Genomic DNA, 13,430 nt, shown 5'->3' on the forward strand with positions numbered 1-13,430 from the left:
GGGTGAAGCTTTGACAATGCCAGCCACTCGTGCTGGTGAAACGTCAGTAAAATCATCAGATGAGTGTCAGCCATCAAACTCTAAACAGAAGCCAATAGGCAGTTTAGTCATTTCTGATGAAGCTGTATTGAAATCCCTATGGATTATAAATAAAAGAGGTATCTGTATATCACTGAAAATGAAACCACTTAATTTCACACACTGTCAAAGAATTTGTAACTATTGACAGGGGAAGGAATAATTTTTGATTACTGTAAATTTAAATCCACAGCACTGCACAACTGGCTGACAGTAGCACAACAAAACTGTTCAAACTTCATCCGATTCAGCCAACTATTACCGTGCTCCTAGTTTTGAAGAGGTCTACAGCACAACATATCCTATCACAGTTTTGCATTATGTTAATGCACAATTGTGTAATATTCACCCAGGATAGGCTGTCATCACATCTCATGACCTGCCAATTCTTAACATCAACTTTTGGTAACAACAGCATCTTTTGTAACGTTTCCCTTTTTTATGGCATTTTCCTTCATAGCAAATGTCATCTTAATAACAGAGGATTCTCTTATTTTTACAATGATACTGCATTTATATGATTTTTAGTCTATTTATTTTGTAAACGCAAGGTTACAATCTTTGTAGACTTTCAAAAAGTCTCTTTTATAAAAATGTGTAAGAGCTGCCAGATAATTTCTGGACTGCTTTTAATACAATGGACTTCAAGTAAGTACTCTTCAGTTTAAAGAATATTCACTTCTATCCAACACAAACTTATGAAAATATGACAATACCCATAAAATTGTACCAGTGCCACTCTTCACAGGTGCAATTTCCTTGTACACAAATATTTTTATGGCAACTTACAAACATCCCATCAGTTTCATTTTTATGTATTGGTATTTAATTCTTGTCTACAACAAGCAGAAATTTCTCCGTCTTTAAGCAGGAACAAAGATCTCGTCACCAATTTTAACAGAACCACCTTGGTGCAGTCCCAAATACCGACCAAGTACTGGTGCTTCCCCTTCAATAGCCAGTTCTGACTTTTTGGTCACCTTACGATATCTGGAAAAGAAACCAATATATTTTCAAATTTGGTAACAACAAGGCAATAAGAATGATACATTAATTAATGGAATATCGTGTGAGTTGCTTAGAACATTTTACTGTACATGATTATGTCACAAAAATGAAAACAGAAACATACTAATGCATAAAATAACATATACCAACAATGAAAGGTTTAATTTATGACTAATCACTTTCATACAGTCTGGTGCAACCTAACTGACTGAGGCCATTAGTACTTCATGCTCTAAATTGGGAAAACTGTTGACACACAAGGGGAAAAATGGCTACGAGACAGTGTCAAATTTCACTGTTCTAGTAGGTTGGGGAGGGGAGCACTCTCAGTACAATATTTATTTTCTCAGTTGCCTATGCACAGAGTGCCAATACTGCAATTGATATGGAACAATGTCAATAAAAATGGATGCACAATATTTAATAGAGCCACTGTACATTTTAGTGTCCAAATAACATTTCTCTAACTACCACTCAGCTCTCAATCTGGACCCAAAACATACAATAATATCAAAGGCGTGTTCCTCCTTACTAATAACATATTCGAGTCCCAGTAATTCCAGTGCAGTCACTGCCTTTAATGCTGCAATACACAACAACAAAAGCAAGGTTATGGCATACTTTAGTGTTAGACAGCAGAATGATACTCCCAAACAAAATCCTTCATTCGAACATCCTTTACGCACTTAATACCAAGTAGCATTCAGTAACATGTGTCTTCCACATCTACAAGTATGTGGCCATTACTGGAGGAATCCTGAACCAAAACCATGTAACTTTTCCTGTAGGGTGACACACAGTAGTGTAGTGTACACTCTAATTTATTTATTTATGCTTCTTTGGTCAAAATCCATCAAAAAGAGAAATAATTCCAATGACTGCCTAGATAAAGAAGTTAGAAAAACAATGAAGACAGATAAAGGCCCACAAAAGACACATACTAGAAGTAGTAACAAAAGTGAAATTGGAGAAAAGTCTGATGATTTAAAAGTTTAAAGTGGAAGTCATTACAGTTGCAAAGAAAAAGAAAAGAAAAGGAAGATTCTGACAGTTTGCAACTTCATAGGGGACAGAATACCAGCTGTTAAAATGAATATCAGTGAAAATTCTGGTGCTGTACCATTTGAAAACCGACTCCATAAACAGAGTGTTCTTCTCAGCTTTAGGGTGATCAGCAAAACATACCTTTTAACATTGATAGAACATTATTCTATAATAAACTGGATGAAGAGACTAAACTACAAATTATATACAGCAGGTCATGCAAGCCATCGAGGTCATTTCCCTAGTGAAACTAAGACCAAAAGATTGCTTTACTGTGATTATCATCAAATTATATTAAAAAGGGTCAGAAAATGGAATTATTTGATTATGCTATTCCCTGCTCTAAATGCAGTATACTGTGTTGTGTGCTGGTTATTTGGAGATGGAGAAAATACATAGTGGGATGTGCAAATTAATGATTGGCTAGGTCTAAGCAAGAAAATAAAAAGTATGTGAAACTTGCTCTACACATTTAATGGTGTGCATTACTTACAGAATGTGAAAATGTGGCAAAACCATTAAAACTGTTTCTGTTGAAGGGTACGATCAAATGGATGTGACAAGAATATTAGCTCCACATCAAACTGGTTTTCACAGCCATCTTGAGTATCAAATAAAGAAACAAAGTGGTAATTTCTTAAACATAATACATCTACTCTACAGACATGATCCTCTTCTGATGGCATATCTTTCTAATGAAAAAACTCAAACAAAATGTTTAAGCCCACAAATTAAAAACCAGATGATACAACTGTTAAATGATTGTGTTTTAGAACAGAAATCAGTGAAATTAAACAGCCATTCATTTCAATTATTGTTGACACAGTCCCTGATGAATCAAGAAAAAGACTAATTTAGCATTGTCTTAAGACATTTTCACTTACACCTACATCTAAACCTACATCTACATCTATACACTGCAAACCACCGTGAAGTGGATGGCAGCGGGTACCAATATGTCCCATTGTACCAGTTATTAGGGTTTCTTCCTGTGTAATTCACATATGGCGCACAGGAAGAATGAGTGTTTGATTGCCTCAAATCTTATTCATACGACACTGTGATATATCCCAACAGTAATCATTTAAAGCCGGTGCTTGAAACTTTATAGACTTTCCCAGAATAGATTACACCTGTCTTCAAGAGTCTGCCAGTTTAGTTCCTTCAGTATCTCTGTGCACTCTCCCACAGATTAAACAAACATGTGACCATTTTGTGTTGCCCTTCTCTGTATACATTCAATACTGTCTAGTACGAGTGCTTCACCCTTGAGCAATATTCTAGAACCGGTCGCATGAGTGATTTGTAAGCAATCTCTTTTGTACACTGATTGCACTGATTTGTGTCCAACCTGAAAGGATGCTACCTCTACTATGGAAGAACTCCTAGATCAAGTAATGTAAATAAGGGTTGCCAGCCTCGCTTAACCTAGGGAGACAGTGTTGAACTTCACTACTAAAAACCAATAACAAAAAGCCCAGTAGCTATTTAACTAGTTCCAAGGAAGATTCCAAAGTCTGATCACTGTACTGGAAAATGTTCACCACTAACAGTTCCATACACCACCTTCAAGTGGCTATTAGCAATTATTGCTGATAATCACACAACAAAACTGGGACATAGTTCAAAGTGAATAAGGAAAGAGTCACGCAATACATTAATCCCAAATCAGCACGGAAACTAATTAAATTTATTGACATAAATGGAGCCTAGCCAAATGTGTCACTGTCATCACACACCACCTACAAGTAGCTAATGGCTCAACACTCTGATCTGAGGTCTCTCTCTTTACCCAACAAGTCCACACTTGCTAAACCACAACACAATGAGGAAAAACAGAAAGATCCTAAGCAGAATTCCACACTCACACCTGGGAACACAGTTTGGATTCTGTCAGGCTTCTGTTTAGCACTAAGTAACTTGGGCGATCATGAAAGATCACCCTGTACCATACACAATAAAAATGCTGCTACTTCTTTCGGATTTCTGCTAGCCAACTCCCCCATTTAACGAGTTCCAAACTGCTTCACAAAATTATTTAACATGTAGGCCTTTCAGCCAAACAGAATGAGGAGCAGAATGTAAGGTTTCTCATTGGCTCTCCTGCTACTGCCTCAGCTCTTCTGTAAGGTGCTGCCTCCTTGCTGGGTATTTCGAACTTTTTCTGCAATGTATGATGGTGTAACTGGTAGAGCTTTGAAAATACTTGTCCTTCAAATCTACCTAGTTGGGTCAGACCACCACCATTTAAGATTAGGGAAAACTCCCTTTCCCCCTGCAGCTGGAAACTGGCTGAGGCAACTAAAAAGGAGGAGGAGGAGGAGGAGAAGACTACTGTTTAATGTCTTGTCAATAATGAGTTCATTAAAGCAGAGCACAAGTTTGGATTAGGGAAGAATGGAGAAGGAAAGTGGTCATACCCTTTCAAAGGACCATCCAGGCATTTGCCTTAAGCAATTTAGGGAAATCGCAGAAAACTTAAATCAGGATGGCCAGACGTATTTGAACTGTGCCACCCTTCCGAAAGAGTCCAGTGTGGTACCTACTGCAGTGCTACTCCACTCACTAGCATGACTATGAAGGAAAACTAGGTTAGCACACATGGATGGCTAGGACCTAATATTTTACACTATTAAAGAAGAAAAAGAGCTCTAGAGCTCCATCAGTGATGACCCTCAACATCATTCAGTATTGTTCACTAGCTTGGATGGATGTGAATGGCAAGAAGAATCAGCCATGCCTCTACTGTAGGAACCACATTGGACATCACCCTGCAGCAAAATTGTAAGAAATCTAGATGAGGATAAGGCATCAGGGATTTTGAACAAAAAATGGGTAACAACTACAGCACTGTCTCTCTCAGGAAACAATTCTGTTAAAGTTACTGTAAGACTACTGCTGTGTTAACACTAAACAAATAGAGGGCACAATGTCAACGGAGATTATTTCACTTTCTTTTATAACTCTCAGCCAACATCATAATTTTTAGTATGCTGTCGGGCTTCAGGAGCCTTGGATTCTCCATATACAACTTGCACTGAGAAAATCTGTTTCACAAGCAGTTTTGAAGAAAAATCAGAAATTTACTTTCCAAGTATTTTAAGAAGAAATCTATTGGTACCTTAATAACTGTCATTAGAAGCATGTATTAGTCAAGCAATTTCTTAGCCCAGATATTCAAATTTTGTACACTGCATTACAAAATCCAAAGCCAAAATCTAAGACCAGCTGTCATTCTGAATTTTGTATGTCACAAATTAAATATAGTCAGTTTCTTCTAAAAAAAATTAAGATATTGTTTTTCTTACTTTCTCAAGGTCCTCAAAGGCTCTAAATCATCAAACTTCTTAACTGTGTCTGGGTGGACAGTTGTCATAACACACCTGCAATGTTCAAAACAACTGTTAAGCATATGTCACAATACAATTATATTTCAACTTTACAATTTTTTAACTTATTGACATTTCTGACCAAGAAAACAACTGAACATTATAACACCCTGCTAAAAAAAATTACAATGCTCGGAAGCAATAGTTTACCATTAAAGAGTGTGGACCAATATTCAAATCCCAAGCAAGACATAATAATTTCTACAATGAACCACTTACGATTTTCAGATTTAGGCACCAGAAGTTTAAAATCTATATTTTACAGATGAACTTACATGCTTATCTGAAAGAAAAGACCTTGTTGACAGCCCACAGCTGCACAAAAAATTCAAAATTTGTTTGCTGATTGTGAATTCTTAGAAATAAATTTTATTAGGTACAGCAGTACTATACCCATCAGTGACATGTGAAAATCTGCAGTGGAGTGCAACTCAAACCCAGATTTCCTGCTTATCACCAGTGATCACCTTAACCACTTTGGTTATCTGTACATGCTCCCCAGGACCAACCCAAACCTCTATATGTCACTCTGTCTAGACCCTTATGTCATAGTCCACTATATTCATCACCTAATGCTCATCAACATTATTAATTACAGAAGCATTTACAATTCCTCATTTGCTATCTCACGTATAAAATCAACATCCACCTTCAACATAAAAGTTTTCTGGATACAGTCTCACATCTCGTAAAATAACTGTCACTGAACAGAACACTTTTAGCCTTGGATGCAGGGGCCTCCCTCCACGCTGTCTTAAGAATGCAGCAACCATGGTCAAAACTTTAGATTTATTCAAGACGGAGCATTCAACATATTGTTGGCGACATCACAGGCAAATTTTTGAAAGCTTATGCCCTAAAACAATTGTTCCAATAAGACCACAGTAAAATGCTGCATTTAGTAACAAGTATAATAACAAGGACTTTTTTTCCACTTATGGAATTGTGTGATTCAGTCAACACTAATGGTGTCCTTATCTCTTAAGACTAATGAATTATACCTGGTTATAATCTTAACTACAGTCTATGTGAAAAATAAAACTGACCTGGAAAATATTTATGAGTGTGATATGGAAATGACCCTTGTTAATGAATGTCACGATTACGATGCACCAACTGGAAGCTGCCACATGCTTGCACATGCTCATCTCCTGCCTACTCTGTCCAGAGTTCTTTTCTGTTTTATTATGTTTGACTGAGTGAGAGGAGTAGACATTAAGTTGTCAGTTGTGGTTTATGGGTGGTGGCAGTTTAAAATGTGAATCTTTAACTGGAGACATTCAAGTGGCCCTGTCTGTCTGACATAATTAAAATGCTCCTCACCAAAACAATGATACAGAAGTTTGATCATCTACAAAATTAAACAAAGATTTTAGTTACTCAATTTATTCCATAAAAATGTAAACGAAGTGGGTAAACAATCATTGACAATAATAATCCAGAGCCTTGGCACTTAGGCATGGGATCTGGGGTATGAGTCAAATGGATGTTTATCTGGATAAACATTATTATTTGCAGGAGTTGTACTGTGATTACCAAAAGTTAGAGTATAAATATAGAAAGCACATAGAAGGGTATGCATTTGCTTCTATAACTGAAGTCGAAAGCATGTTTAAATTCTAGCTGTAAGCACACCTTCAAACTGAAAACGGAAATTATTGAACATCATTAAAAGTGCTCGACTGTCCCTACAATTTGCAGCCCGATCTTGCTATACTCATACTCTAAGTGGTTGATGGAGTGGCTGTGGAATCAGTCAAAGGATCTGTAGCAAAAACATCTGACTAAGTTCAACTTAGCTGGATGTAAGCCACTTGCTGCTGAAGTGCAGTCTGCCTGAGAAGGCACCTGCCTAGCCAGTAACTTTCTACAGTCTGCTTCCAACAAGGAAGACTTTGTTCTCTGTGTTTTCTGACATACGCTAATTTTGATTGGCTGAACAATAAATATTCCAAGAGCTGACCAGTGAGAATTACGGTTAATCCGTTACAAAACTTGTTACATTTGGTGCTAAAAAACTTTGTCATTTTCTTTCCCCAGCTTTGTCTACATTCACAAGCCAACCAACGCAGGTGGACCTCTGTAAGGACTGCTGTTTCTTGCTACCACTCCTAAATTTTTTAGGTTAACTAGTGGTAGCTGTTTTTTCATTTCATTAAACATTCTGTTTTTGCAGTGGCCCAGATGTAGTGGCTATGTCACACATTCTTTAAGGGTGTCCTGAACTTTCCTGTTCCACTCCACTCCGAGGTGTTATCTTAGTGATCTGTGTATTTCAACAAATTCCGACTGACTGCCACTCTGTCCGAAATAGTGCTTTTCAGGGACGCTGCAAAAAATGGCGTGTATACAGCTTGTTAAAACAGACTCCATTTTCCTGGAAAAATCTGGAGATATCTATATTGTGAGTTTAGTGCAACCAGTGCACGGCATGGCTTGCCTCAAAGCACAGGCCAGTCTCACCACCTGCCACTGTTTATTGCATGTGCGTCTTCCATGAATTCTACTGTGCAGTTTTCCGGCTGGTTTATGACCCTTGGCGCATGCCCTCACTTACAGCCGAGTGCAAAATGCTTCCATAGCGGCTTCTTATTTAGTTGTACAAGCACTTTGATACAGGAAATTGTAATCTACTTCATTGAGTACTGGCAATCACTAGTACTGTTTCATATTTCATTCGGCTATGGGGATTAATTTATTCCTATTTGATTTGTATTTTTATTTCAGGTCTTACATCAGCTATGGGACAGTTTGGGAAAATGGTCACGTAAAAATGTGTTGAGTGACCAGCTGAATGCAACACCAAATGGTGCTCACAATAAAATGGTGAGTGTTCATTGTTGAGTATTATGCGAAACACCTTTTATGGAAAATTTGTGTGTGTGTGTGTGTGTGTGTGTGTGTGTGTGTGTGTGTGTGTGTGTGTATGCTTGCGTGCGCGCGCTCGCGCGCAAGGTTTGGAAGAGTTTTTGCAAAGCCCCAAGCAAAGTCTGTAAAGCAGAACTTGTGGCAAAATAGCTCTGTATTCTGTATTGTAATAAGCAGTGATTCCAGATCATCTGTGATTTTAATTAAGACTCAATCCTACATTAGTCTTATTGTAAATATTTTCGGGGCCAGTTTTAGTTTGCCCAATCTGTAGATGAGAATTTTCTGTTTTTGTTCTTACCATAGTGCTTACTGAGATCATTGGTCACATTCAGTTGTGTTGATAAGAGGAGTTTCCCAGTGAATATAGATGTTACATTGGCATAAGGTTTATTTTGCAACTGTAAGTGTGTGATAGATCTATATTGTGTAAGATTATATTTGTATGAAAGGTTAACGGGTGTTGGAGAATCACTGGAATGCAGGTGTCTGTGTTGTGGCTCAAAACAGAGTGCCACATGTGACTGCAGTGCACAAATATAAACAAACACACTAAATGATTCTTTCCTTTTTTGTGTCTCTTGTAATCCCACTAGATATATCAATACTCTCAAATGCCTCATTACACCTACATCTGGCACGCTCACTGCAAGCCATGATAACCATAGCATCTCCAGCCCACAAGCAGGCCATCAGCCAGCCATTTTAAGGCCAAATGGCCACAGATCCGCTTTCAGTTCCGTTCTATGCATGCCTCTCCATGGCTACTGACAATGATTCTGCACTACACTGCTTTTTCTTTGGACTGATTATGTTACAACTGAGCCAGCTTGGGATCTGAGTATAGTTATACCCACTTACTACTATTAATTTCTACTTTGGTGGATTGTGGTTCAGTCAAGTGATCATTTTCAGCCTCACCTTTCAACAGTTCCTGCCGTAATTATACAAGCTGTGTTAATTACAATTATTTTCTTTCATAGTTCTGGAAAATTCATTTGATCAGTAACTCTTATTAAACACACAGCATTTTTTCACTGTTGTTATGAATTCACTTTTGTGATCTAAATTGGGCACTGCAAGAGTACCACTAGCACACATTAGACAAATCACAATAAAAGAAATACTAATTACATATTTTACACCTCAGTACAGGAAATAGATAAAAGTGTATATACACAAGATGACAAACTGTCCCCTCAAGTGTAAATATTCACCTGGGTGGCAAATCCATATTAGTTTGTTTCAAGGTCAATTTTTTTTAGTACTTTTGCAAGTATCAAATCTTTGTTTGAAATGTGGGCTTATCTTGTTCACATGGGTGCTATAATCCACATTCAAACTCTGATGTCCTACATTCATAGGGGACAACAGAGACATTTTACGTGACCTTTTACTGTCTGTACTTGCAAATGCTACTGACAGATTTTATAAATTAAATATTGCAAGATCAAAAGTTAAAAAACTAATAGAAGTGGAAAATTCTTTCACTGCAGGATTTACTGCCCCATGACTCTTGTTTCACTCATCCCACAGGAACACCTTCTTCTTCACAGTACCCTCTTCCTCTGTCTAGCTCCCCTTCCTTATCCATTCCTCCACATCATGTGCTACACACAATTTCCCCTGCCTGTGGCCAGAATGAATTTACTGGGTCCACATTCCTATGCTGAGCACCTGCTGCCTCTCTCTCCCAGCCATCAGCAAACATTCCCTAATTTTCCTCACATACTCTGCTCCTCTTTCCCCTTACTTAGCCTCCTGATACAACTACTCACCACAAGGAGAGGGAAAATGACACACACACACACACACACACACACACACACACACACACACACACACACACACACACACAAACTATTTCTTACAGTAACTACCTAAGTCTTACCTGGTACAGGGTTTCACATCTTTCAGAATAACATTTTCACCTATTCGTATCCATCCCCAATTGTCTTCTTCATATGGTGCTGTGCCACTGACAACGAAGGTTGGTCGGAACTGGCGAATTGTCAAAGAGGGAGCCACTTCTGCTGGGACTTTTTCTCTCAGATCCTCTAATGATGATTCTGTCATCAGCATGTAGCTTGAAAAGTCAGTATACATGCCCTGAAAAGAAATATTAATCAGCTGACACACTGGAAGGATTTTTAGAAGTAAGTTGATGTTATTGTGGAAGATGATCAACATTTAAATAGAATAATATTCAGACAGTTGTTCATGTTTTTATTCAGTTCTATGTGTAACAAACTTGCAAACCAGTTCATTTAATTAACTCTGCACAGTAAATATTGATGTATGAGCACACTAGTATACCTACTATTAGGTTACTGATCACTGTTCACACATATCATGACTGTTGTGAGACTACTTCATGATACAATTTTCGTGAAAGAATGAGGGTCTTGATTAATTTTGTGTTTGTAGTTCTGTCAAGATTCTTTAATCACAGTCCTTTTACTGACTAACACAGTTGTGAATCTGTCGTTCTTACATAGAAAGTGAAGCTGGTATGATCATCACAATCAAACACAGGAAAAATATATGGACATACAGTGTAATCAAAGCAGAGAAATTATGGTGAAAATACTGAGTAAATGTGAAAACATGCATAGTTCAGAACATTTTTCTTGTTTATTAGGTGTGCATCAATTGTCCATGAGTTATTCTTTTAGTCATGGCTTCACACTCTACACACACCTACTTGAAACAATAATATTGTTCACATAATAAAGTTCAAAATGGAAAAATGCAACTGTCCACAACAGCAATTCACAGAAGACATTAGTTATGAAGAATTCACTCACTGCCAATCAACAATGCTTGAAAAAGACCCCAGTCCTCAGGTATCATGTCAATTAGAAGTCTCGCCAAAAACTTACAGAATGTCTTACACGTTTCCCAAATACACTTCAGATATACATAGTGAAAAAGAAATATTAAAACATCAAGAATTACCTAATAAATTAAATGCATAAGTAATTCTATATGTAATTATTAGTATTGATTAGCAGTTCTAATCACATATTTTTCTCTGAGTACTCATTATTTTATCTTTTGACTTGTTCTTATTACACGTGCACCCACTGTAAAAGCTGAAATTCTGCAATACTAAAAATTAGAAGTACAAAAATGGACGCTGTTTTGCGACATGATCTGTTTTCCAAGGGTAACACTGTTGCTCATCTGCAGAAAGTATACAACAGCATTCTTTGTTTAAAGTGGATGAAATATGCAGAAAAATTGTGTCATTATTTATCTGCCTCAACAAAAGATTGATTGATGTTAAAACTGTGTGAATAGTAACGCACCTGTGTAAATGTACTATACCAAGCTACGTGCCAAGTTCTTTGGGGGACAAAGACTTGCTTGGCAATGTTGTATGAAAAAGAAAAGTTTTTTGAAGCAGCCAGTGTGAATCAGAGGGTAAGAGCAGAAAGTAGAATCTGGAAATGCAGCACAGAAGGAGGTAGACAGAATCTTAGTGAATTGAGTTATATTGATCCCTGTGCTTATTAAAAATAAGGTAATCTTGACAACAGGTAATAAGTGGAAGTGTCAAAAAAGGAAACTTGTTAGTTAAAGAATTCAGAGATACACAACATAATGAGAAGTTATGAACTAAATGGGTAGCAGGTTTAGTGGCTCAAGTGTTTAAGATTAACAATTGTATGTGCATAATGAGAAATGGTACAGTATTTGGTTTAAGATCCAGCGTGTTTTGTGCAAAATATTCTAGAATGCTAATAACCAGAATGGAACTAGCATTGTAAACACAACAACAAAGAAAAGATGAGTGCGTTCTGAAATTCTGACCTCAGCTGTAACTGGGCATTGAAATGAATTCAATGGTGAAAAAATTTGTGCTGGACTGGGACTCTAACCAAGATTTCCCACTTTATACGAGTGGTCACCTTAACTGCTTTGGCTATCTGAGTATGCTTCCCGTCTGATCCGAATTCCCACCTTGTCACACGCTACTATTTAGTGCCCCCTCATGTCCATCATACTCACTCACCACTATCACAAAACAAACAAGCCTGAAAAAACATAGTATCCTATGACTATAATATCAATGAGTTGCTGTTGTAACCAACCATCTTATACAAACATCTGGGTGTAGCACTTTGTAGGGATATGAAATGGGATGATCACATAGGCTCAGGCCAAGGGTAGAGCAGGTGTTAACTTTGCTTATTGGTAGAATAATGAGGAAGTTCAATCTGTCTACAAAGGAGACTGCTTACAAATCACTTAGGTAACTGGTTCTAGAATATTGCTGAAGTGTGAGAGACCCATACCAAACAGGACTGACAGGGATTATTGAACATATACAGAGAAGAGCAGCACGAATGGTCACAGGTCTGTTTCATCTGTGTGAGTGTCACAAGATATACTGAATGAACTGAACTGGATAAAATTATCCCAAGAACATCTGTTAACAAAGTTTCAACAACTGGCTTTAAATGATGACTCTAGGAATATATTACAATCCCCCTATGTATTGGTCACATAGGAATCATGAGGATTAGACTAGAATAATTATTACATGCAAAGAGGCATTCAAACAATCATTCTTCCTGTGCTCCATGCGTGAATGGACCCTAATAACTGGTATTATTGGATGTACGTACCCTCTGCCATGCACTTCATGGTGGTCTGAGGAGTATAGATGTAGATCACACTGGATTCCTTCCACAAGAGTTCAGTGCATCTGCACTGAAATAATCTGATAACCAAGGACATTATATTGTCTATTAAATATCAATGTTGCCAACCACATCAAAAGATTGAAACAGGTCATTGATTTGGTAATATGCACACTGTCAAAACTCTCAGCCTTGAGTTTTTCCATGTGTAGGTAACTTGTCTGCCCTAGATATAAAATTTCCGAATACCTCTTTAATATTTACAACTTCTAAATAAACATTTTAAATATAGCGAGAGAGGGAGAACTGCATCATTTTAATTGATTGGTCACTAGTTGTGCAGGACTAATCAAAATGTCAGGCAATAAGGGAACTTCCTAGATAGAACAATGGG

At 37.4% G+C, this 13,430-nt stretch overlaps 1 protein-coding gene across 1 annotated transcript in view; it reads right to left on the reverse strand.

The window, feature by feature from the left end:
• Window positions 1–622: 622 nt before the first annotated feature.
• Window positions 623–13,430, reverse strand: part of LOC126253628 (mitochondrial amidoxime-reducing component 1) — a 124,537-nt gene continuing 111,729 nt past the window's right edge. Inside the window, exons 5-7 of the mRNA XM_049955108.1 lie at window positions 10,279–10,496; window positions 5,439–5,513; window positions 623–1,068 (exon numbers count right to left, since the gene is read on the reverse strand). Coding sequence (XP_049811065.1) covers window positions 942–1,068; window positions 5,439–5,513; window positions 10,279–10,496 — 420 coding nt within the window. The 3' untranslated portion in view covers window positions 623–941. The remainder of the gene's footprint in view (window positions 1,069–5,438; window positions 5,514–10,278; window positions 10,497–13,430) is intronic.

Source organism: Schistocerca nitens, chromosome 4 (assembly GCF_023898315.1).
Source record: "Schistocerca nitens isolate TAMUIC-IGC-003100 chromosome 4, iqSchNite1.1, whole genome shotgun sequence".
Lineage (NCBI taxonomy): Eukaryota > Metazoa > Arthropoda > Insecta > Orthoptera > Acrididae > Schistocerca > Schistocerca nitens.